This window comes from Notolepis coatsorum, assembly GCF_963971535.1.
Source record: "Notolepis coatsorum genome assembly, chromosome: 9".
NCBI lineage: Eukaryota > Metazoa > Chordata > Actinopteri > Aulopiformes > Paralepididae > Notolepis > Notolepis coatsorum.
The window spans coordinates 6539717-6566122 of NC_140173.1; the positions used below are offsets into that span (position 1 = coordinate 6539717).

The window sequence follows — 26406 nt, forward strand, 5'->3', positions numbered from 1 at the left end:
TACACGTGAGGTCGCACCACGTCTCTCCGTTGTGGACCGGCAGATACCGTTCCACAGAGGGTCCAGCTGTGTTCGTCTACGGCCCGAGGTTCTGTGGGCACTGGGTCTAAGACTTTGGATTCTCCCAAGACACCGTCGGCCAGATGGGATACCGCCAGCGACCTCCCCAACCCTCCTACTGTCTTACAACCAGCGGGACCCCCCCCCCCCCTTAGTGTATCCAGCTATAATTATTTAAGTACTATCGCTATCGTTTCCTAAATATTCCAGGTTGTATACTTACTCCCTGCGCAACCAGAGATTGGACATTCAATGTTGATTTACCTACGAATACTCATTTGCCATAAAAGTGCATACTTAACATTTCAAATCATAAATGTAATTAAGTGAATATTGTGTACACCCTTTGCTGTATTAAATATTCGATTTGGTCCATTTGTGTTGGTTCGTTTCATCAGGTGGGAAAGTGTTCATCATACTTATATCTTGTACTGGGTGGCCAGAAGTTAAAGTACATGAGGTAGTGGTATTAAATATCATATCTAACAATACAGTCAGGGAATTGTACCCCTCAGCTACAATTGGTCCTTCGAGCCGGATGGTAACTAGTGTAATATTAATATAGTGTTATTAATATCGAAATGGCCTATGATGAACACTCCACGAAACGATCCTCCTAACCTAGAACGCCCGCGGCGCAGACGACAGACACCTCAGTACTTAGAGGCTTACACTGTCAGTCAACTACCTAGCCTTCGACAAACGGTAAACGTAGTAAAAGTAGAAAGTAAAATTATGTCTGACCTTAACGACCAGGTTTCCCCGACCACAGAGGCCTTAGTAGGTCCTAATGTAACTGACCAAGCCCACGGTGGAGACCAGGAGGGAATTGACATGCCTTTACCCCCCGCCACTACTAAAGAAGTAGTCCCCGACACGCCCCGGGAGGAAGACAACCCTACAGAGAGAGAACTCTGCACGGAAGAAGAAGAGGAGAGCGCCGAGGAACTAGAGCTCCAGGACTCCCCAACGAGTACCCCCAGGAGAGGTTGACGCAGGAGCGGCTCACCTCCACTACCGCCTTCCCCCAGCGAAGCGGAGAGGATACTACAACAGGCGTTCCTCGTCAGCCTGACAGCCTCTACCGAACGCGATCGGCTCCAAGCACAGACGCTTAGCGAGCGCGAACGTCTCCAAGCCCAGGCGACCAGCGAGCGCGAACACCTCCAAGCACAGCAACGGCGCGAAGAACAGCGCACAAGTCTGGAGATGAGACGCTTCCAGATGGAAGAGAATATGGCAAGAGACCGCGCCGACGCCCAGCGCACCGCTGCCGGTGCCCAAAGAGACGCAGAGCGTGACAGACTACAAGCGCAACTAATAGAGCAGCTGATCAAAAGGACAACTCCCTCTCCCTCCGCCAGGGGCTCAAGGAACTCGTCGAGACAGCAGTCAAGAGCAGCGTCACCGCAACGAGCAAGCGACCCTGAACTTGACCAACAGACCGAGTCTAGACCCCCCGCAGACCCCCTTCCCATACCGGTCCAAGCGAGACCCAGCTACAAGGAAGGAGCGGCCTACACTGCGGAGAAGCTAAATAAACGATTACAAGATCTGGAAGATTTGATAGAAGAAGAAGAGGGAGAAGAGGAGAACCAAGCCCGACGACAGCACAGTACTCCACCGGACCAGGAGGTCCCATACAGTCCAGGCTATACCCCCGCGGCGCTGCGCTACAGACCCCCGACTCTATTTACGGGTGAGCACGACGCACGACCAGCCCCGAGGAACAGTACCTGGACCAGCGGGCCATGGTACCCTGCCAGTACCGGCCCACAGCGAGGCGCAAGAGGGGACTCGCCCAGGAGGTCTCTCCCCCAACGCTCGCCGATGTATTCGCCATCCACGGCGTCATACAACGCCACGCCATCAATCCCAGACTTCGCCTATGAGAGTCGAGCACAGTACACGGAGCTCCGGATGTGCTTAGAGACAATGCTGGCGGATGTCATTGATGAACGCCACAAGTATGCAATATTATTGAAGCACCTGAAAGTACAGCGAGCACACAATATAGCGCTAGCCTATGCTACCTCCTCGACCCCATACACAGCGGCCCTTGCAGCGCTGGATCAAAGATATGGACGTATATGGGATTACGTAATCCAGGAGATAAGGCATATTGACCGCCTACCCCCAGCCACAGACAATCGCTCACTAGATGACCTGTCAATCAAAGTGCAGTCCCTGGTGGGGATGCTGGGAGCTCAACGGGAGAAGGGCAGGCATGAGCTGTACGCCAACTCTAACGTTGAGAGGATTTTGGAGAAGCTGCCACCCGCAAGACAGGAGCGCTTTCGGCGGCAGAGGGACTACCGAGATCCCGACGGCCCCGAGCCATCCCTCCTTGATCTGGCCGACTTCCTGGCAAGAGAGGTCAGCAGCTTACGACTGGACACCTTCGGGCGGAGCACGCCAAGCTCCAGAGAGGGACCCAGGAGAATAAATGATGGAAGAAGATCGGTGACTGTCATGCACCAATCAGAGTCAGTACCGAGCAGTAAGAGTCACAGCACCCCCTCGAGGAAGGAGAAGTGGAAGATAGCGTGTCCCTACTGTGAGAAAGAACACTGGCTGTCACAATGTGACACATTCACAAAGATGAATGCAGAAGAAGTGAGCCAATGGATAAAGTCCAACCGGCGCTGTTATCGATGTGCGCGGCCCCACATGGCAGCCGAATGCCGCCTAAAGAAAAGGTGCAGCCGGTGCGATGGAGCCCATCTAGATATACTACACGATAGTAACGGAAGACGGCCTACACCTGCACCACGGAGCGGCACCAAGGCAAGTGTCATGTACATTGACCCCGCCAGCAGCAACGGAGCTCAAGTGCTCTTAAAGGTAGTCCGTGTGACATTGAGCTACCAGGATAAAGTCATGGACACTTACGCCGTCCTTGATGACGGGTCAGAGAAGACCCTTCTGCTCGCCTCCGCTGCGACTCAACTGGGACTGCGGGGGAGCAAGAACGAAATGACGATTCGGACAATAAGAAGAGATTTAAAGACGATAAAGGGCGAGAATGTCTCCTTCACTATCGCAGCCAACGGGCAGCCAGAGCGACAGTACAAGATCACAAATGCTTTCACCAGCCAAGAAATAGGACTCTCGCAGTACACCTACCCTGTCACCAAGTTGATGGATAAATATGTGCACCTGCGCCAATTACCTATCCCGCTCATAAACGGCGCTACCCCGACCCTGTTGATAGGCTCCGACCATGCAGAACTCATAGTCCCGATTGACCGGGTCCATACCGGTCCCCGAGGCTGTCCTGCAGCCGTCGAGACCCGCTTAGGATGGACATTACAAGGCCCCCTCGCTAAATCTAAGGCCCCCTCGCTAAATCTCTCAACCGAACCGCAGCCACTAGCTGCTTCCACTCCCGAACGACAGAAGAAGACACCACTCTCCTGCAGCATGTCGAGAGGCTATGGACCCTAGAGACAATGCCCTTTAAGAACGAAAAGAAAGACATTCGCTCTAAAGAAGACATTTACGCCATCCACCTACTCGAGCAGGGGACAAAGAGAGTCACAGTCGGCGGAGTGATGAGATACGCAACTCCACTCCTGAGGAGAGGGAATGCCCCCCTTTCACGCAAAGAAAGACGCCACGGAGCGCTATCTACTGAACACAGAGCGGCGCCTAGCCAAGGACCCCGCTCAACAGAGTGTGTACCGAGCTGAGATTGAGAAGCTAATCACAGCGGGACACGTAACAAAGATTGACATTAAAGAGGCCGATCAGACGACCGAATCATGGTACGTGCCGCATCACAAGGTCCATCACAATGGCAAGGATCGCATTGTGTTTAACTGCAGCTACCAGATCGGATCCCAAAATCTGAATAAAGAGCTCTTGCCCGGCCCCACACTCGGCCCCTCCCTACTAGGCGTGCTACTGCGCTTCCGCCAGGACAAGGTGGCTATAAGCGGGGATATCAAAGGGATGTTCTTGCAAGTGAGACTAGTAGAGGAGGACAAGCCTCTGCTACGGTTCCTATGGAGAGAGAAGATCGGAGATGAGAACCCATCCATCTACCAGTGGGAAGTACTCCCCTTCGGAACCACATGCAGCCCGTGCTGTGCTACATTTGCACTACAGAAACACGTCACAGAGGACCCAGCAGCAGATGAAGAGGTCCAACACAGTGTGAAGAACAGTTTCTACGTAGACAACTGTCTACAAAGCGTCTCGACTCAAGAAGAAGCCGAGGCTCTCCTAATCAAGTTACGCGCCTCCCTAATCAAAGGAGGCTTTGATCTCAGGCAGTGGGCCAGCAGTGACCCGCACGTATTGCGCAGCCTCTCCTCCGCAGACAAGGCTGCCAGCAGCGAGACCTGGATGGCGACAATCCCAGGAGAAGCCCAAGAAATGACACTAGGATTAGTCTGGCGCTTCAAAACAGACTCGCTCCACTATAGACACAAACCCTTGGCTCCAGAGCAAGGAAGGTCGGCGGCGATACCGACCACCAGACGGAGTGTGTACAGAACACTCGCCAGACAATATGACCCGCTGGGATGTATTCTACCTTACACCACCAGGGCAAAGATGATTGTACGAGCACTATGGGACGAGGACCAGGGCTGGGACGACCCAATACCCGCACACCTTACCTCAACATGGAGAGAGTGGGAGACGGAACTCCGCTCACTCCCAGGTGTCAACATACGCCGCAGCTACTTCCCATCCACAGTGAGGCCAGAGACATGCGAGATTGAGCTACACGTCTTCAGCGATGCCTCCGAAGTAGCCTACGGATCGGTTGCTTATTTGCGGGCCCAAGAGATGGGAGGAGAGATACACACTGCTTTCATACTGGCCCGCTCAAGGATAGCCCCACGTAAGCAACAATCTATCCCACGTCTAGAGCTCTGTGCAGCCCTCGCAGGAGCGCATCTAGCCACGTTAATCCAACGTGAACTCACCATTCCGGTGCATAGAACAATCTTGTGGTCAGATTCCACGACAGTACTCACATGGATTAAGTCTGATTCATGCAGATACAAAGTCTTCGTGGGAGTCAGAGTCACCGAGATTCAGGAACTAACAGAAGAAGCAAGCTGGAGATATGTGGATACCAAACACAACCCAGCTGACGTCATCACCCGGGGAATGTCCCTGGATGACCTAACCCGTCACAACATCTACAGTGACGGACCAGCATTCCTCCAGCTTCCGGAAGGAGATTGGCCTACGCCCACCCCGAGGGAAGCAAGTAGAGAGGAGGCTGAGAACAAGAAGCCTATGTTCTGTGGACTGAGCACTGTCGCCTCCACAGACCCGAACATAGATGACTGCATTACCCTAGAGAGTGCGCAACAAAGGACATTCCTGCGGCACCACCCAGAGATTCAGTCCACCACTGACATGTCAGCAGCTGACTACGAAGAAGCAGAACTTCTTCTACTACAACGAGCCCAGAGAGACTCGTTCCCCGATGAGCTAGACTGTCTACAGGGAGGAAACCCCGTCCCATCAGACAGCAGACTGATTCACCTGGCACCAGAGAGTGACGCACATAATCTCATCAGAGTGGGTGGTCGCCTGCGGAGAGCCCCCGATCTACCAGATGACATTAAGCACCCGATCGTCTTGAACAGCCGACACAAGGTCACAGAGCTGATCATAAAGAAATACGACGAGGATGTGCACCACACCGGAGCAGAGAGAGTCTTCGCGGAGATCAGACGTCGTTATTGGATATTACAAGGGAGAGAAGCAGTACGGCGCTTCCAGCGAACCTGTCAAGACTGCCGTAAGTGGCGCGCGCAGCCCAGCATACCACGGATGGCTGACCTACCCCCCTGTCGCCTCCGAATCGGCGACAAGCCATTCCACTCCACAGGCATGGACTGTTTTGGCCCGTTGTATATAAAAAGAGGAAGAGGCACCGAGAAGCGGTGGGGTATTGTATTCAAATGCATGACCACCAGAGCGATACATATCGAGCTCCTTCCGACCATGAGCACAGACTCATTCCTTATGGCCTTCCGGAGATTCATATCACGAAAAGGACAACCGTCTACATTGTTGTCTGATCACGGGACCAACTTCAAAGGCGGAGAAAGAGAGCTGAGAGAGAGCTTCCAAGCTATGGGCCCAGAACTTAAGACCCACCTCGCTCCAGCCCAGGTTGACTTCCAGTTTAATCCCCCGAACACACCCCACTTCGGTGGAACCTGGGAACGAGAAGTACGTTCTATAAAGACAGCCCTGTATGCCGTACTCAGAGCCCAGACTGTGGCAGAGGAAGTCCTAATGACAGTCCTCACGGAGATCGAGGGAGTATTGAACTCCAAACCCCTCGGTTACGTCTCCAGTGATGTAGCAGATGTCGACCCAGTCACCCCCAACACACTCCTAATGGGGCGGCTGGACCCCGCGCTACCCCAGACAATGTACAGGCCCGAAGAAGCGAACGGCCGAAGAATGTGGAGGTACAGCCAAGTACTAGCTGACAAGTTTTGGAGCAGCTTCCTACTTCACTACCTACCGTCTCTACAGACCCGCCAGAAGTGGGTAAAAGAGAGAGACAATTTGACAGAAGGAACAGTCGTCATGATAGTTGACCAGTCACTCCCCAGAGCTATGTGGCCGGCTGGCCGCGTAAGCAAAGTGATCACCGGTGCCGATGGCAAGGTCCGAGCAGCTGAAGTACTCGTCCAAGGGCGCACCTACACACGGCCCGTGGCGAGGCTCATAGAACTGCCCCGACTCCCAGATACTATCGATGATGACCATGACCCTATGACTTTGTGAGTTGACTGACCTTACAGCGGACCTTGAGTGGAAGACAGTGCGGTTAATCTGTCTCTGCTTAGCTAATTAGGTGGGACTAATTAGGGGGCGGCTGTTGTGAAGGATCAGATTAAACCGAATATGTATATTTATTTATATATATATATTTAGTTGTATTTGTATATCGTTTGATATCCCCTGTATATTCCTTGTACAATATGCATTGAATATCCCCGTTTCTACTAAACAGCCCATAATAGTTTCATTCTACCATTGGACTAGAACCTGGCGCCAGGTTGCCATACCCCTAGGTTCAAGTTCAATCGTGCCGCCTAACATGTCGAGGCAGCCCCCGGTTCCGCGCAGTAATATGCCGGGCGAAATACGTGTGGTACTATTTGTTCATAGCGCATATATATATGGCGCTCGTAAAATAGAACTTTCTTTTAGTCCAGTTCTTTACCCTCCAACAGAGTGACAGACGCAAAAGCCTCCCCACGAAGCACGTGCGGTGTAGTAGGGCCTACTTGGCCCCAGAATAGGCATTGAGATATCGTGTAGATTAATAGTTGAATGGTCATAGTTTGGCACCATACCGTCGAGTTGGACGTATTCTATTAAGCTAATAATAGTCTATTTATGTATGGTGCATCGTTCGGTTCGAGTTCTACAGTTATCAGTACCCCCATCGTTCCTGACGTTATCTGGACGCTTATCCAGGCTGGTCAGACCCCTAGTGGTGATTGCATCCGAGGAGCTCCGGGTCAAGAGCGACTGGACCTGTATATTGGATTACTCTACCCGACGACGGCGAGCCTTCCACGGCTCTTGGATTATGCTTTATGTGCTTCGATTATTCCATGGATAAAGGCCAACACTGTCGAGTGTTGGAATTACCCCCCGGAGAGGACTACAGGTGAGGCGGCGCTCTACACGTGAGGTCGCACCACGTCTCTCCGTTGTGGACCGGCAGATACCGTTCCACAGAGGGTCCAGCTGTGTTCGTCTACGGCCCGAGGTTCTGTGGGCACTGGGTCTAAGACTTTGGATTCTCCCAAGACACCGTCTGCCAGATGGGATACCGCCAGCGACTTCTCTAACCCCCCCCCTCCTACTGTCTTACAACCAGCGGGACCCCCCCCCCCCCCCTTAGTGTATCCAGCTATAATTATTTAAGTACTATCGCTATCGTTTCCTAAATATTCCAGGTTGTATACTTACTCCCTGCGCAACCAGAGATTGGACATTCAATGTTGATTTACCTACGAATACTCATTTGCCATAAAAGTGCATACTTAACATTTCAAATCATAAATGTAATTAAGTGAATATTGTGTACACCCTTTGCTGTATTAAATATTCGATTTGGTCCATTTGTGTTGGTTCGTTTCATCAGGTGGGAAAGTGTTCATCATACTTATATCTTGTACTGGGTGGCCAGAAGTTAAAGTACATGAGGTAGTGGTATTAAATATCATATCTAACAATACAGTCAGGGAATTGTACCCCTCAGCTACAACATCCTTATCAAAATATTCACACATATGCTTTGGTGTTTAATAAGCACTAAATATAATAGCTGTTCTGTTGCATGATTGCATTATTTTGCTGGCTGGAGGATAATCATGTGGGGCATGACATTTTACAAATCCTATATAAAAAGAGTTGAAATTATTAGTTAACTCACTGCTTTGGTATCAATCCAGTTTGGCGTGTGGAGGAATCCAACATCCCATTGTCTGATCAAGACAATAGCCTAAATCTCACCACATTTGCCCCCACCCCTCCTCAAGAGCCACGAAAGGCCCAGGCGACCTCCTCCCCTGGGCCCTCATTTATCAACAATGCGTAGAAAATGTTCTATTTCCGTTCCTACGCACGGAACTTAGAATGCGTGTACGCACAGAAAAATCTGGATTTATCACACGTGCGTACACAGGTCCTACGCACACCTGCAAGTACTCCGTGTTGATAAATGCCACTTGTTCTACGCTCCGCGCTCATGCACGATTTTAAGTATTTGCATATAGAACCACCCGTAATTAACCATATACAGTAATGAAACACCCCCATGAAATGTGGAAAAGTGGACTAAGCTGAGCGAACGCGTGTTATGGGAGAAATACGGGACAGACGTGTACACGGTGATGTCGGATATGATATCTATTAACTTCCTAAAGACCATTGCCGCCTGGGCAGCGCAAAACACTAATAAAGACCGTTAACCACTGTTTGCCGTTGGTGTCATTAATAACCATGCTGGAATTCTCAGTCAATTTTCTACCTGCATGGTTTAATATGATTTGTAGAGGCATACAATCTATTTTGATGTCGGTATTAGGTAGCCTATATAAATTTATATATAATAGCATAGCCTACATTATGCAACAGTAATTTGCGCATAACGCAGCTTGGCACAGACACGTCACACGGAGCCCCACCAAGCCTGCATACAGTAAACTAACTTGATCGTTAATATAACTGTTGTCCTTGTATCTTTACGCTTATGAAAACATTTAATAATATTTATAGGCTATAGGCCCTCGTTTGGCCATAATAGCCTATTCTCAAATGACTAAATCTCCTCACTGACGGACCCATGTATAGCCTATATCATATTCCTATATGTCTCCAAGGAATCGTGGGGCTCGGGAAGAAAGGTTGGAAACCAGCCAAATCAGCCAAATGCTAATCGCAACATTAACTGAGTGGAATCCCTTTCTATTCACATAATTTGTGATGGAGCTTTGACAGCTACATGGGTGGTACAGTAACAGTCTATTGCTCGATCCATTTCCAATATATCACAATGGACCGTGCCGGTGGCCAAAGACCCGAGGGTGGAGAGGACTTGAATGGCATGGGGATGGGCATGTGCGTTTTGTTCCACACTTAATTTGGGTCCCAATTTGCGGTACAAATCAAGGAGAATGTGTCTCGGGTAGCGGACTCTATAATATTATGTTCTCTCGGCAAATAGACTGTCCCATCTCTGAAAACAGTTCCACGCGGAGCGCAGTCAGTGCACCCCGTAGTATTTCGATAACGCTATATATAAACCATGCTGCATTCATTCGGAAAGAAAGACCTATTCCAAATGCTATTTATAGGGTTTGACAATAATTACACTACTGTCGCTATTTTACAATTAACTATAATGAATTACGGGTCATACCGAACACGTCAGTCAAACTAATGCACGAAAGCTTATTTCCGCGTTGCAGTATATTCATATTCTACCGCTGGGCGCCAGGTACGCATGGTCTGAGCTGTGTGTAGATATACGCACAAAGTCAAGCACACGTTCAAATTGATAAGTCCCACACTTTGCTTAGAAATGATGGTACGCACGAGTTACGCACATATCTGTGCGTACGCACCATTGATAACTGAGGGCCCTGCTGGAGTGTAATTCTGGCCACAATGGAAGCACACTCCTCGCAGCTAAGCTCATTGACTTATTTCACTTGTAATTGATTCATGTGTCCAACTAATAAATGTATATTGATCATGAAGATCTGTCCACATGCATAATTGATCAATCTGGTTCCACTACAGTCCAGTTGAGGAATGCACACTATTGAATGAACAGAAACAGTAGTATGGCCCCCCCTCATCATGCTGGCAGGCAAAGGACTTGAGGATTTAATACTGGGAAAAGACACAGTATGAGGAAGCTCAAATGCTAGCTATAATAAAAAGGCACCTGTAAGTAGCTTATTTTCTTTTGAGAAATAAACATCAAATACATTTGTACGTACAAATAAACAGGCCGACTAATTTGTACCCGAAATACCTCTTGATCCTTAGCATCTCTCATTTCAGGGATTGGCTCAGACCGGGAATGCGGTCTAAATTACCTTGACAAACTCCTCAGGTTGGTTATGGGTCGTCAGTGAAGACAGGGTCCCTGCCGTCACAGCTTTATCTCTCTCTTCCTCTTTAATCACTTCTTCTAGTAGGTCTTCCACCTCGCTGGCCATGAACTTGGAGCCTTGTGTCAGAGTGTCCTCAGCCTTGACCTGGACGTCTTCTACCTCGCTGGCCATGAACTTGGAGCCTTGTGTCAGAGTGTCCTCGGCCTTGACCTGGAGGTCTAGCAACTGATGGGCGGAAGATGTCTCCATGTCTGTAGGTTGTGCGATGACCTTGTTCTCTTCCGGAGTGAGACAGGCCTGTGGCTCTGGCAGCGGAGAGGCAGGGGTGACCGGGACGAGGCACGGTTCGATCTTCAGAGGAGTGTTAACTACAGGGGGTACTACAGGTGGCTGAGCGAAAGGGGCCTCTCTCTGCTGTATTCTGTTGGGTTTTGTGGGTTGGGAGAAGGGACGGGGACCTGCCAGGGCCTGGGTTACCATCACTGGAACATTGACCTTGTAGAATTGACCTTGAAGAGGCAAATGATATATCAAAAGAATACATTTTCAAGCACAGAGCTTGAAATGAACACTAGCTACCAGCCATATGCTGGTAAGAAATGGGCTGGCTGCTAGGTTTTGTGTTTCTAATAGAAACTTTGACCAGTGACAAGTTGTATTTGATTCTACTCCATCATGAAAACTACTTTGGAAACTAAATATAATTGGCTGGTGAATCTGAATGTGCTTGGGGCTGCTTGAGACTGCTAAAGCGCAATAGTTTCATGCCCTGTAGCATATGCCAAAACTGGAAATAAGGATCTCAGCCTGTCATGGGTAAGTTATGCCTTACCAGAGGCTGTTTGCAGAGTGGCTCCCGCTGGTATTTGCACAGGGTAAGTCACACCAGAAGGCAGTGAAAATGTAGCAAGGGTCCCAGAGCGGTTCTGCAATGCAACCTTTAGAGCAAAGATGAAAATAATATATCCTACATGTCTGATACGACTTGTACTCAGCAACATGTACACCACATACTCAATGGTAATCATGGCGGACATCTTGGCAGGCAAACGACTGTGGATTATAAATCACACCCATTTTTACAACCATGGCCATTAGGCTGTGTTGATGGCATGAGAATACTATGAATACAACACAAATCTAAACCCCAACAATGTAATGATGAAACTGGTACTCACTGATGCTTAGTGCCAACATGTTTATGTTATCCTTCTGAATGTGCATAACAAAGATTACAAACATCACCAAACAAACTGGTCAGACTACTGCTTGACCTTACTCCTAGAACCCACCTCACCCCTGCCCATTTTGACAACCTAAGATGGCTTAAGAGTAGATGACAGACTCAGAGTACAGAAACTTGCAATGGGCCTGGTCTACAAGATACACTACACCACTAAGGTACCAATGTATATGTCAAAATACTTCCCAAAGGTCAGTGTATACCACGACCACAACACCAGAGGGAGTTCCACAAATCATGTTAAACCCAGATTCGGCTCAAACAAGGGACTAAACACATTTAGCAATTATGCCACAACAATGTGGAACGCCCTACCCTACCCACAGCCGTAAAATAATGTGAATCCCTACCCTCCTTCAAAACCACTCTAAAAGAGCACCTATGTTAGGCTCAGGGGCGGAGCTAGGGGATGGCTACCTGGGCTCAAGCCCCGGATGTATTCTGAAAAGCCCAGAATCTATTAAAAAAAAATAAATAAAAATGTTATTTACAATTCATCATTGTTACATGAAAATATGTTTGCACCAGATTTAGCAGAAGCTAATTTCCATCTGTGGTCTATCCAGCTGCTAACTGTATTTGAGTGAGTTAAGTCTTGGTGTTATGGTAGACTCAGACCTAAGATTTAAATCACAATCAACAAGTTGACAAAAACTTAATTCTTCCACCTTAGAAACATAGCTAAAGTACGGCCATTTATAAATCAAAAGGACGCTGAAAACCAGATCCATGCCTTTATCTCAAGCCGACTCGACTACTGTAATGCACTCCTTACCGGCCTCCCGAAAAAATACGATGATAACTATTTTATTGCAATGCACTATTGCATTATTTTATTCTATTTTACTAACTATTTTATTGCACTGCACTATTTTACTTTGTATCAGTGAATCATAGACGCCTGGCCATAAGAGCATTCGGAGCATCTCTTTTTTTTATACTTTATTGTGTCAAACAAAAACATTTTACATTTAGGTATAGTAAGTGTACCCACATACACATACACAACTGCACCTGTCCATACCTACATACGTACATACCCACACAAATGTACATACGCATATTCCAAATCTTGACACTTTTTTTTTTTTTTGTACCCATCACCCATACAAAAAACAGGAAACGAAAACACAAACAAAGGGGCGAGCACCAGCATAGATCCCGGACCGGCACACATCCAACATCCATCCCTACCCGTCCCCACACACACACAAGAAAAACAACAAACAACAACAACAATAATAACAGCAAACAAATAAGAAATTAATAGAAAAAAGAAACCAACTAAAAAAACTAAAAATTTAAATAAAATAATAATAATAATAATAAGTAAAAAGGCTTGAATTTTCATTGTAGGTATACAGTAGCTGTAGGCCTAAGGGGTGTTCCCCAACAATTGATCAGTAGATCATCACTGTTTCCTGTTACTTAAAATCTTCCTTAAAGACTGATCTGTCTGTCAACTAGTACCCCTCCATAGTTTAAAGAGACCCCATCTTTTTCCCAGCATATTTTCATTCTTATTGATTTTGTAGGTTACCTTTTCCATACTATATATGTCCTCTACAGTTTCTAACCATTTGTTTACTTTCGGGGGTTCAAGTTTTTTCCAAGCTCTTGTAATTTGTTTAAGTGCTGCAGCTCTCAAAATAAAAAAAAAAGGTATAGTTCTTCTTTTTGTAGGTTTTTGGGGCGTGTTCCTAAGAGTATATCATGTTTTTCTATACCCACTTCCTTAAACATCTGTTCCATTATGTCTAGAATATCTGACCAATAGATTTTAATTTTTTTACATGTAAAGAAAATATGTGTATGGTCAGCATTCTTCTCCCCACACTCCCTCCAGCAGCCGGGATAATTTTGTGCGTATTTGGACATACTCGATGGTGTTCTAAAGTACCTCATATTTATTTTCCAAGCATACTCCTGCCAAAAGGGTGATTTTATGTAATGGAAGATATCTTTAAAGCTTTGATTCCACTCCTTATCTGGTATGTTTGTTTTCAGTTCCTTCTCCCATTTATTTTTAATATAGCTTAAATCTTCAATTTTGTTTTCTTGGAGCATTTTGTAAATTTGTCCAGTTGTATTTTTGAGGTTATGGCTTTGTTGAGTCTTTATCATGTATTTCAGTAGGGGGTGGAGATCTTCAAGAGTTTTAATTTGGACTTTTTCTCTTAAGTAGCTTCTTACTTGCAGGTATCGGTGAAAGTGATTACTAGGACAGGCATATTTATTAGCTACATTTTCAAAAGAATCCACTCCTTCATTGTACATTTGATAGAAACGTATGAGGCCCTTAGCTTCCCATGTCTTAAAAAAACCGTCAATACTGTTTGGAGAAAAATCTGGGTCCCATGCTATTTGTCTTAAGCAGATCATTTCTTGTTCCTTAATTTTATTTATTTTACATATTTCCCTCCAGATTTTAAATGTGTTATATATAGAGTAATTGTGTATTTTGATCTGTGCTTTTTTATATCTGGAGAAGATCAATGTGTTGAGTGATTCCACTAGATTCAACTCAATTGACTTCCATTTGGGTCTCATCTCGTTTTTCATCCATATTAGAATCGGTTTTACCTGTGCTGCGTAATAATAATTAATTAAATTTGGTAATGCTAGTCCCCCTCCTTCTTTTTTTTGTTGCAAGATTTTGAGTTTGACTCTAGGTTTCTTTTCATCCCATATACATTTTCTCAGCAGCCCCTCCCAAACGTTGAAACATTTAGGTGTTATGTATAATGGCATGTTTTGAAATAAAAATAGAAAACGTGGCAAGATGTTCATTTTAATAATATTAATTTTTTCAAATAAAGTGAGAGGTACAATTTTCCACCTATTCAGATCTTCCTTTACAGAGTTCTCCAAACTTCCATAATTACACTGATGTAGATTGTCTAGGTTATTAGGTATAGTTATTCCCAGATATCTCACTTTGTTTCGGTCCCATTTAAAGTTAAACTGTTTTTTGAAGTCTTTCTCCAAGTGGTCACCTACTTCCATAGCTTCAGTTTTATTTAAATTAAGCTTATATCCAGACAGAACTCCATAGTTTGTAATTTCATCGAATAACTCCGGTAGTGAAATATATATATCTGTAAGATACACTATGATGTCGTCCGCGTACAGTGCTAGTTTATGTTCATCTTCCTTTATTGTGAGACCTTTTATCCTCATATTTTTCCTTATGCTTTCGGCTAAGGGTTCTATGCATAAGGCAAATATTTGGGGCGATAATGGGTCCCCTTGTCTTGTCCCCGGAGCATCTCTGCTCTCCCACTATTGAACTTGGGGGAGCAAAGGTATGCTCTTGCGCCACCACTTTTTGATCATATGAAAAATATTATATATCCCCCCCCAATATATAAATCTAACCATAACTACGTTATGGTTAACTGAGTTTTATAGTGAAAAGAGCAGCTTTATTGGTCAAGATTGAAGGCTCTATATTGCAGGAAATTGCACGTACAGGTTAATTAAATTCAAAAAAAATCTGCCTGCCTGCACAAAATAGAAAAAAAAAAAAAAAAAAAAAAAAAAAAGGGGGGGGGGGGCCATCTGGGCTGCGTGTACCGGTTCCGCAACAGTAAGTGACTTCCGGGTAGGCCTGATTGGCCCCGACAGGCACGTGACGCGGCAAACTCAGGACGCGCAACGAGGCTGCTGAGAGCTGTCGCGCGGAAATAGGCTGTCTATTGCCATTCTCTAACACAAACTCTAACCTTAACCAGCTCCTTAACAGCGCCTAAACTTAACCGTTCTAACCTTAACCAACTCCGAAACAATGCCTAACCTTAACCTTAACCATGCCTAACCTTAACCATAGAAAGAATATTGCCATTCTCTAACACAAACTCTAACCTTAACCAGCTCCTTAACAGCGCCTAAACTTAACCGTTCTAACCTTAACCAACTCCGAAACAATGCCTAACCTTAACCTTAACCTTAACCATGCCTAACCTTAACCGGCGAAAGAATACACGTTAAAAAAAAATCACGTTAAAAAAAAAAGATTTGATGGGATTCGAACTCACCAACAACGGACTGCAGGATCGCAGGACCGCTGCTCTGCGAGGTGAGCTATAGCGCCGAATGAGAGTCATGGCGTATTTGGACGGTTACGTAATTCCGTAAGGGCTCCGCGGAGCGTGCCGCGCGGCAGAGAAAGTTGCGCGTCACGTGCCTGTCGGGGCCAATCAGGCCTACCCCGGAAGTCACTTACTGTTGCGAAACAGCTACACGCATCTGGGCTAAGCCCCGGATCTCCTACAATCCTAGATCCGCCCCTGGTTAGGCTGCAATTCGAAACTGGCCCCTGTAAATGTTAATGTAGATGTGACTTGCCTTAGCTGGAAAACTGTGGATATTTTGACCTGCAGAAATCATAACAGCACCTGGGGGTATAAATTGGGACAGAGATCAGTACACTGTACAGATGTGTTTTACAGCACGCCTCCCTTTCTTCTCTCTGAATCATAATAAAGCATGTGTTTGGCCCACTTGTATTGACAAGTCCTTACTTTGCTTACCTGTTGGTTTTTGAACAGTATGTCCATAACTGGCTGGAAGTTGTAGCACAAAGTTTGATGAGTTCATGCAGTCTTTCCTAAAGCCTTCTAAAGCTTTTGACTGCATCACCTTTGACTCCCAGACCTGTGTATGAACATTAAAAAAAAATTAAATATCCCAGGACTCAATTTATATTATTTATCTAATGCTTTTTACAGTGTAACTTACACGTCTAAGGTCGTCAAGAACACGGTCCTCAAGTCCTTCATCCAGAAACAGCTCCCGCATGCTATCAATCACATCATCCATGACGGAGAGGTAGAGTTTGGGCTGAAAAACATTCGCTAACAAGTAGGTAACCGGTCGCCAGAGAGACTAGTACCACGATGAGTCGATGACATTGTGGAGCGAACAGTTACAGTTCAGTTAGAGAATAAATCTGTACTTACCAACGGGCCCGAATTTGTCATTGTTGTTCAGGTTGGAAACATAAAAAGGCAGACCGGTGAGACTGGACGAAAATATGAGCTTGGTGCATAAAATGTCTGTGAAGATACCGCATCTTGGCAGTTGCAATTTGTGCACGCGCGCACAGGTGATGATAATCCAGGATGCGCGCGACTGTCTCATGTTCTTCAGACTGAGAACCGGTGTGACAGTAGGGTGCCTATGAGTCATGACTCATGTATCCAGACGGTCCGGATCCGGACATACTGTAGGCTAGGTTAGATTGATACCAACATACTATTCACATGAATCTGCCATTAGGTGTGTTGTATCTTTGATGCCGTTAAAGGAAAATATCTCGAGTATTTGAATTCACATATAAACTACTGACCCAAGATTTGTCAGTGCATAACATGTGCCGATAGCAGGGTACACGGGTCTTGATGTGAGAAGATTCTGTATGGTGGTACTGGTACAGTAATGACAGTATACACACATTTCCTCAAGTAACAATCTGACCACCTCCTCTAAATTGTAATGAATACACACTTCCCAACAAAATTCTCATGAAATCATACTCCATGTATTGTCACTGTGATTATGTGTATAGTTGGTTTTACCCTATTTGACACCATTTGTGTTTTATTTTGACACCCATTGTGATTTTTCTCCTGTCTGGACATCCTGAAATCTGCTCCAGGAAGACGATGGCCCGATGGCCTGAGGAGGATCAACCGCTCTCGCCTTGAACCTCCTGGCACAAAGCAAGGCTAATATTAGAGGTCACTCAGGTCACCAAATTGACCATTCGCATGGTGGGGAACAGGATGGAAAGGAATCCCAACCTGAGCATGACATGAGAGCAAAATGGTCTTTGTGTGAATATGGCCAACGGGAGATGGGGGTATGACACCGGTATATGTATCTGATGTCAGTTGGGCTCATACAGAAAACCCATGGAATTTGAATTGATTATATTTCCCAGGCCTGCAAGAGTCAGTGGAAATTGTATATTATCCAAAAGGTTTTGGAAATGTGATGGAATTTTGTACATGATCTCATTTTCAAGTGGTAGAAGCTATGTTTCCTCCTCCTGGTTCAAGAAATTCAAACAACCCAGAGCATTTTTTCCTGAATGCCTTTCTACCACAGTGCTGAATGTAGAATGGACACAGGTCTGGTTAGTGTGGCACTACCCAGCTACCAACAAAATACGCCAAAATGATTTGATTTGTTGATTTTTGTTCCTCATTCTTACATGCTCTCAATCCGAAAGCTATTTCATGTAAATTAAGCCTCACACTGTGGCTCTCTAAACCGATAAGGAGGAGGTATATATATATATCAATTTAATTTAGCTTTGACTCCAGACATACAGTATAGCCTACTAGGATCATTCATACAATACACCAGCTGTAGGCTTAGTTCTTATTGTTTTGCCCCAAACCATAGGCATGCCATTACGTTTACTTGACTTTGTTTAAAGTCCTCCAGAATTATTGGCACCCCAATTTTATAAAGCAACTGTTTACTTTCAAAGATAGATATCACAATTATTGGAACCATTTGAGGCAAACCTAAATCAAGTCTTCATAATACTATGAAGTATTTCTGTAATAATACTGTTGATATACACCACCGTAAGCTTGTTGTGAGAAGATCTGTAATGCCTTAATTCATTGTATGGCCATTTCAGAACCTTTTGGTTATTCTTCCACTCTGGCATAGTGGATATGGTTACCCAAATAATTGCAAGATCTTGAGACTATGAATAAAGATATATATATCATATATGCAGTACTGAATAAAGTGGTTCTCACTTGAATAATAGAGGTCTAGAGGTCAATTGAAAAATAGCCAGAGGAAATCCAGCCCTAAAATGTATAATCTCTATTTCAATGTATTTGATGTTACTACACTTATGGTTTGAGCCTAATTTATTCCCTCCAAGGCCTGTACCTTGATGTTATTTAATCATCCATGTACTAATGGGAGAGATATATGTGTGTGTATATATATACCATTTTGTTTTGTCCGATGCGTTGATGCGTGGTCAAATAAAAAAAATTATACTTAAAAAAATAATAATAATCATCCATGTACTGCGGTCCACACTGCAGTAATAAATTGCATAATGCTAAAAAAGAGATAGAGATGATAACGAAAAGAGCCCAAGGAGATATATTGAAATGCAAGAGGCTGCTTTTGCAGCTTAATAAAGCATCTCAAAAAAGATGTGCTGTGAGTCTCAAGATCCATGGGCCGTACCTGAATTATCCATATTGTAACTATAGGAACGTTGTTAAATTACAAAGATTGCAACATGTGACAACATGTGTACCTCCTCAGCTGTACCTCAGTTGTACGCCTGTTTGGGAGAAAAGTCAATTGAACATTGAAAATAAACTTTTTCTGAACACAAATGAATAATAGATTATCATTTTATAATTTTTGTATTGGTTTCCCTTATACTTGTTTATCTTAAGCTATACATCCCTTTTAGATCTTTATGAAGGGTGACAATAATTCCAGATTTCAGTGTGCTGTGTATCATACAAATGCACGTTTTTAATATAAAGTGTTAATCTTCTTTTTCTTCATTTTATAATTAATAAAATTATCAGTAAAATGTAAAGTGCTTGGCAAAAGGGCCATTAAGACTGCTGAATAGGTCTTGAACTAATTCAGCCTCAGTAAGAGATTATAAAAAAATAAACGTTAACATCCATGAGAAATACTTGTTCCAGGCTATGTCGGATTAAATTAATTTGACAACACCAGATAAAAGCACAAAGTCCATCATCCTCATATCAAACATTGTTCCATATACTGAGGAGATGGCTTGGCAGATGTCTTGGAAGTTCGAACCCAAGGAACAACTGCTCCTGTAGAACTGGTGTGATTAATATCACTGTGTCATACAGCCAGACTGCCTCTGTGATTCCGTTTCAATCCACTTCTTCTCGATCTCCACCTATAAAAGGACAGGTTTAGGTTAGCACAACAACTAGTTGTAGTTCTGAGGGCTAAAATATATTCAATGTTATACAGTATTATCGCAGCTGACAATGTTGCATGCAATATGTGAGATAGTACCTAAACACTGGAAGCGGAATATCTTCTGGGTCTTACCTGACAATGGTAGCGTGTCCAACTGGTCACATGTTTCTGGGGCTGGATGTCATCTACCGTGCCCAGGGACTTAACCCTGGTCTGGGACACGACTGCCCCCATGATTTCACATTCCATTGTGACAAAAGGGTACCAGTCATTTGGGATCTCCTGATCAGAACCCAGCTCTAGCTTGCAGGAAAATGAGTGCGGATGATCCACTGCTGCCAATGAGAGCATAGAAGTTAGTAGTTGTAGTTAGTATATTTTACCACTGAGTGGCGCACATACTTAAGGATGAAGAAGAGGTGCAAGAGGTCATGCCTATGTAGATAGCGAGAACACAAAGGGAGCCCTGCTGGCTGTCTTATCATCCTGTAGTGCTAAGCTAACTTTTGGCCATTCAGGAAATACATTTTTCTTACCTGTGTTCTTTGCGGGTAGTCTGTCAATCCTCCAGACTATAGCAGAATACACATTCTCATACTTGACTGTGCCAATGGACACCTGCATGACGGGCTGAGATTCCACAGCACTGACAGAGCCCAGACAGGCATTTCTGTTCATGCGGGCCTTCAGTGACCTCTGTCGCAGCAAGGCCACCGTTTGCGACACCTTAACCCAGTCACCTGGCACAGGCACTTCGATCACTATGTTCTCGCAGAGTGGTTGGGTGTCACTGGTCCCTGCGAAGGAGGAGGGGAAGGTTGCCGACATGTTCAGGAAAGCCTGGAGCTCCAGATAGGCACCTTGCACCGTGACCACAGCCTTGACGGAGAAGGGCAGTTCTGTGCAGCCCAACACCATTGTCTTATAGCGCATCAGCTCCACCCTGCAGGCGTCGGGCGGTGAGAATTTAATCAGCCGAGACCTCTCAAATTCCACCTCGTTGATACATTTGTTAAAGTGACAGTCGGTGATCTCCATCCAGGCCTCGTTGCCTTCTTCGGGTCCATACGTGGAGTCGAAACGGAGCAGCCCCATATCGTTAAGAGCCAGAAAACAATCCCCTGCTCCGTTTATGAACGCTAGGCAGTGGATCTGCGTGAAGGACGCCCGTTCCGTGACTCCGCCAGCCTTATCCAGCTGCACCCAGATATGATCAGTGATCTGCAATGACAGTTCCTGCTCCTCGTAATGCCGCCTCTGTTGGTGGGGCGTAGACAGTCTAAAGAGCTCCTCTTCCATGGAGACCAACAGGTCCTCCATATCACCATGCTCCGTGGTGCCCAACTTGAGCACCTGCTCTATCTCCGCCTCGTGAGACACCTCCAGCTTGGGGTGGTAGCGCTTCTTCTCCGTGTAGGAGAAATGCTCCACCTTGACTGTGAGGATCTTGCGGGGTTCGCCGTAGCTCTCCTGCTTGAGTTCAGAGAGCCTGCAGTGAGGGAATAGCTGAAACTCTTTGAATGGCTTCTCCAGCCCTCTCTCGTAGTACACCTGCAGCACACCCCCTGGCAGCAGACGCAGGTAGATCGGACCCCACTGTCGAGAGGACATGCGGTTCTTTTTCTCTGGAATCCTGAGCATCAGCGACCAGCCGTCCCTCTTCTGGCTACGAAAGAGACCATGGGGAACAAACTGGGATGAGCCCTCCACCACTTCCCCGCCTACTCTAAGGCTCCCTTGTCCCTCCCCATCTCCTCCTGTATCCGCATCACGGTCCTCCTCCGCACGAAGGCCCTCCAGCTTGTGGCAGATGTAGGAGTACGAGCTCTGGAGCTGGTGACGAGGTGGCTCACTGCCATCTTTGGGCCGGATGAAGAAGCGCGGTAAGCTGGTTTCACATTCCGAGTCTGAAGACGAGCTCCCTAAGTCCACACTGGGTCCAGTTCCCTCCCAGAAGGGATTGGAGTGTCCTGAGTCCCCCTGGAAGGACGGGAAAGGGCTTGGTCCATCTGAGGTTTTACTCCAGTCCTGCAGGGTGTCCTCTTGGCCCGGAGAAGGCACAGAGGCGGTAGTTGTGCTGGAGAACCTGCGGGAGAGGTCATTCTTTTCCCACTGGCCATAGTGAAATGGCGACGCGTTGCTAGGAAACGCACTCACGGGAGTGCAAAAGGGGGTGTTGCACGGCACACAGGAACTTCCATTAAGACTGTGTGTTTGAGGGGATTCCAGGGAGCTGCTGAAGGTCCAGGACGGATCTCTGACAGGAGGGAGAACCAACTTCAGACCGTTGGGACGGGGTACCGATCCTTTGTATGGCATTGATGCCTGCAGGGGCTTTTGAGGAGATGCTGGTGGGGTGGTGTCATCTTCAAAAGTCACCCAGTTTGAGTTGTTCATTGTTGGGGTGGTTTGGTTTCCAGGTTAAAAACGACACTTGGCTTATTTGATCCTCTACCACCTCAGAGGCCCTCTCTTCTGTTGGAAAACAAATGGACAGAATTAGGTTCACATCGCATTAGCATTGCATCGATCAGCTATATATTCCTTTGACTTGACACAGGTAGACTTTTCATACGTAAGCTATTCAGAAACAGAAAATATATACTAAAATACAGTACTATATATATATAACTAAGAGCAAACTAACTAACTAACTGGCAAAGAGTTTTTGTGAGGATTCTCGTTTGAAAGTCTTTTACAATTTACAATTTAGTCGTTTAGCTAATGCTTTTATCCAAAGCAACTTTTTTCCTTCAGATATTGTTTGAAGAGGTGTGTTTTTAATCAATGGCAGACAATTGTCCAGGTTTCAGCTGTCCTGACTGTGGTTGTGGAGCGAGGACTGAGAATAGCCTGCTTAATTTTGATGACCCCACAGGAGCTCAGATAGGAGTGGGTCTGAGGGGACCAGAAGATGCAGAGCTTAAGGGTCTTGAAGGTATGTAGTTAGAGACCATTGACCATCTTCATAGCAAAATTCTCCATTCATCCAAATATCTCTCTGAAATATCTATTACAAGTTCACAACACACTCTCATACTAGGGCTGGGTATAATTGTTACAATCATCACCAGGACAACATTCTAATAAAATTATTCAATATTGAATTTAAGTAGACGTCTCTAGCTTAAAGGTTAAATTACAATTACGACAAACCAATATCATGCAATCCCCTGGCAAGCTACACATTAAGATTGATGAAAAAGAAAATTGGTGCATGGCAAGCCTACTTTGTATTTCTGTGAGAAATGTAGTCATGGCAGCAAAGAGCCAGCCTCGTTAGCCTGCATCAAGTCAACAGTGAGAATTAGGCTACAGGGCACAGCAGCTGCTAGTGCATGAAGCTTTCAAACCACAGCTGGTTGAATATGGGACACTATGGTGCTGTGTGCAAGAACACAATATTGATGTGACCTCAAAGAACATTTCTCTCCAGAGAAAGAAACCCCAATGGAACACTCAGGAACAATGATGTTCAAAACTAGCATCAGTGCCGAAATAACCTACTTCTGCCGAGCCCAAATGGTGGGAATATTGCAACGCTTTGATGTCATCGAGCCCCAACTACCCCAGTGGGTGGACTACAAACATGACGTACTGTAATCATCACACCATTTAGCAAATTGATGCTCTGCGTCGTTGGCGTCTACAGGGTCAAAATAACAATCTGCCTTCGACATTCTGGCAACACTGCTCACACCGGCGTCGGGCAAAAAGGTCACAAAACACCCAGCTTCAACATGTTACAGCCACATCTACCCACACAGACATGAAAAATTAATTGAAAGCAGAAAGCTACAATTATGGCCTCCCTTCCCCCTTCATCATCACAGCCATGACTCGCACGAAGACGACAGCCAATGGCGAGCCCCCCTCATTATAAATAAACAGGGAACTGAAGGCTCTGATTCAGGTAATGGACTGACATTGCATCATACAAAGCCTGAAGAACATTGTTCTAACGAGAGGAAGTTTGATGTGGCAGACACTGACAAGACACTGACAAGACATTTCCTCTCATCCAAGTATTTTCGTTTTCTATGGAGCCACTAAATTGTGGAGTCGGAGACAGAGGCCAAGGGCCTTCGGCCAGGCCAGCAATCCAGAGAGCTGACATTCCTACAGGCTGACTTCCAGCAGCAGTCTCTTCTCCAGCTTTACTGGAGTAGCAGAGTGGAGAAATGAGAGGTTGTTGTAATCTGTGGAGGACAAAGTGGCACACATTCCACACATACCTGGGACAAGCAGTTTTGCACACAGGAAATGCCAGCTTTATGTGTGTCCCAAGTGTGCCCTTGATTTCTCCTGTCCTCGTCGATGGGTTAAGCGAGGGTGACAAAGGAGTAGCCTATGCAGCGGCGAGGATCAGAATTGGCTATATCCCTTTTATCCCAATTAATTTTATGATCACAAGGCTCAACGTGAAATGGGGTCACATATAGTAAATGTTATTCAAAATAAATCCCAGCATTCAAATGGAAGGCAGCTTATGCTGTTTTGCAGTAGAACACAATTTGACCTTTCTAGTCAGAAGTACACACTGGTGAAAGAACGGGATTACCTCACCCTCACCCAAATGAGCGCCACATCTTCTGAAGAGGAGAACAGCGTGAGCAAGCATTCCATTATTCTCCAGCATTCAAACACGTTGTGTCTGGCTCTTGTTGCCACAGGCATTAGGCCAATAATCTCACTATGACTTCAGATGGGAGGCAATATGTCAGTAAATCCTAACAAAGACAAACTCCCTCATATGATGTTACTGGCACCCCGTATTAAATATATGTCATATCACACCGAGTAGCACAGAAATCAGGAGGGTTTGTTGTCTTGAATTTTAACTGAGTCAGATACTTCCTGGAGACGTGAGCCGACGTTGTGTTTGATCCTGACGTTTCCTCCACAGAATCAAAGCCACTTTATTTGCCAGTTGCAGTGAGAATGTACAGGAATGTTGCCTTGGTGACAACGTACCAACAACTTAAGAGTACATTAGTATGACAAGACCTCACATGCACCACATATCTTGCTGCTGTTTTGAAAAATGTGTTGACATTTTTTTGGCTTAAAAGCTGTCTGAGTTTGTAAGAGCAGACTCTACCTTAGATAAGTTCCACGAACTTCCACCATAATTGATATGATTTATTTGAAAGGGACAGATACAAATACATAGATAATGCCTGTATCATAGTGTTTGTAGCCAAAGCTCATTTGCAACACCCGTCCCTTAAAGGGCTGACATAAAACATTATAAAATAGGACATACATTAGGTAAATAAAAAGGTAATACAAGCAGTTAGTGTACAAAGTAGACATGCCCTCACTCACTAACATTAGATACAGATACCTACCTGTATGTCATATGATAAATGTCATTATGAATTGAAAATGGGGGACCCTGATGTAAACAAGACGAAAGTCTTTCTCTGGTCTGCATCCCCTTAACAATTGTGTGTATTGAGCCGTACTCTATTGTACACAAACTGCAATCTGTTAATAAAGTTTTCAATCAATCAATCAATCAATCAATTACTTTTATAAGTCATTAGGTTGTTGCAAATGGTGGTGGTGGGAACTAATATCCCATTCATTCATGTGTTGCACTCACTCTCTCATCTTGATCGCAGTCAGCAACACTCGGATCTTTGAGATAATTATATTACACGAAAATAGGAATTCACAGAGGGAAAGGGGGAGACCTATCACTCACCTATAGGTACAAAATAGAAATAATAGTTTCTTAATAGCGGTCGAAATCCAGAGAGCCGGTAGGACGAATGTTTCACTGCACAATATTTAGCCTAAAGGCCCATGTATCCCATACAGAGAGGCCCACGTACCCCTTGGCACAGAAATGGTCCATTGTTTTGAAGTATCTGTGCACAGAGAAGCCGAAACTTTGGAGTCGGCGGGCTTTCATCTGTAAATGTTTCAATTCATTTTAATGTGACGCTACATTATGTCATGATTGACACGTTCGCTGACTTTATGACTTAACCGCATATTTTAAAGAGTGGACCGAAACAGATTTGGGTGTTTTGTTTCGCCGCTCCGAAAGTTATAAACCACTCTGAAAAAGACGTCTGTTAAAAGCGAATTAAGTAAAACAAAAAAAAACTTACAATCACACAACTGTGGTCTACGAAATCAGGCCATGACGACTTCTGTTTTCAGAATACATCTGATTTCTGGTGTCGGTCGATTTTCCTCAAAATGGCAGAAGAGCGCAAACGCCTGGGAGTCGTAATAGCAGCATACCGTTCCCCCTCCCGACCCCTCTTCTAACGGGACAGGCCTGTCAGGGAATGAACGGAGGAGACCCCCCCCCCCTCTGTACGGCCGGTTAAAGAGACAGCAAGTATTTTCTCTCTTACAGAAACATTTGTCTGAAAGTGACGTGTCTTTCGCGTTCTAATGTAAACGACTGTCGACTTGGCAAATGGAAGGGTGTGTTACATCTGATCCCTTTTCATTTGTAATTAGAGGCAATGTCAAAACTATAAATAGCCTAAGCCT

The 26406-nt window shown here is 45.3% G+C and overlaps 1 protein-coding gene across 1 annotated transcript in view; it reads right to left on the bottom strand.

The window, feature by feature from the left end:
* ston1 (stonin 1) overlaps positions 1–26160 on the bottom strand; it is a 42188-nt gene extending 16028 nt beyond the window's left edge. Inside the window, exons 1-7 of the mRNA XM_084321243.1 lie at positions 26013–26160; positions 20427–22365; positions 20023–20225; positions 19813–19864; positions 16672–16787; positions 11521–11626; positions 10671–11197 (exon numbers count right to left, since the gene is read on the bottom strand). Coding sequence (XP_084177369.1) covers positions 10671–11197; positions 11521–11626; positions 16672–16787; positions 19813–19864; positions 20023–20225; positions 20427–22287 — 2865 coding nt within the window. The 5' untranslated portion in view covers positions 22288–22365; positions 26013–26160. The remainder of the gene's footprint in view (positions 1–10670; positions 11198–11520; positions 11627–16671; positions 16788–19812; positions 19865–20022; positions 20226–20426; positions 22366–26012) is intronic.
* Positions 26161–26406: the final 246 nt, after the last annotated feature.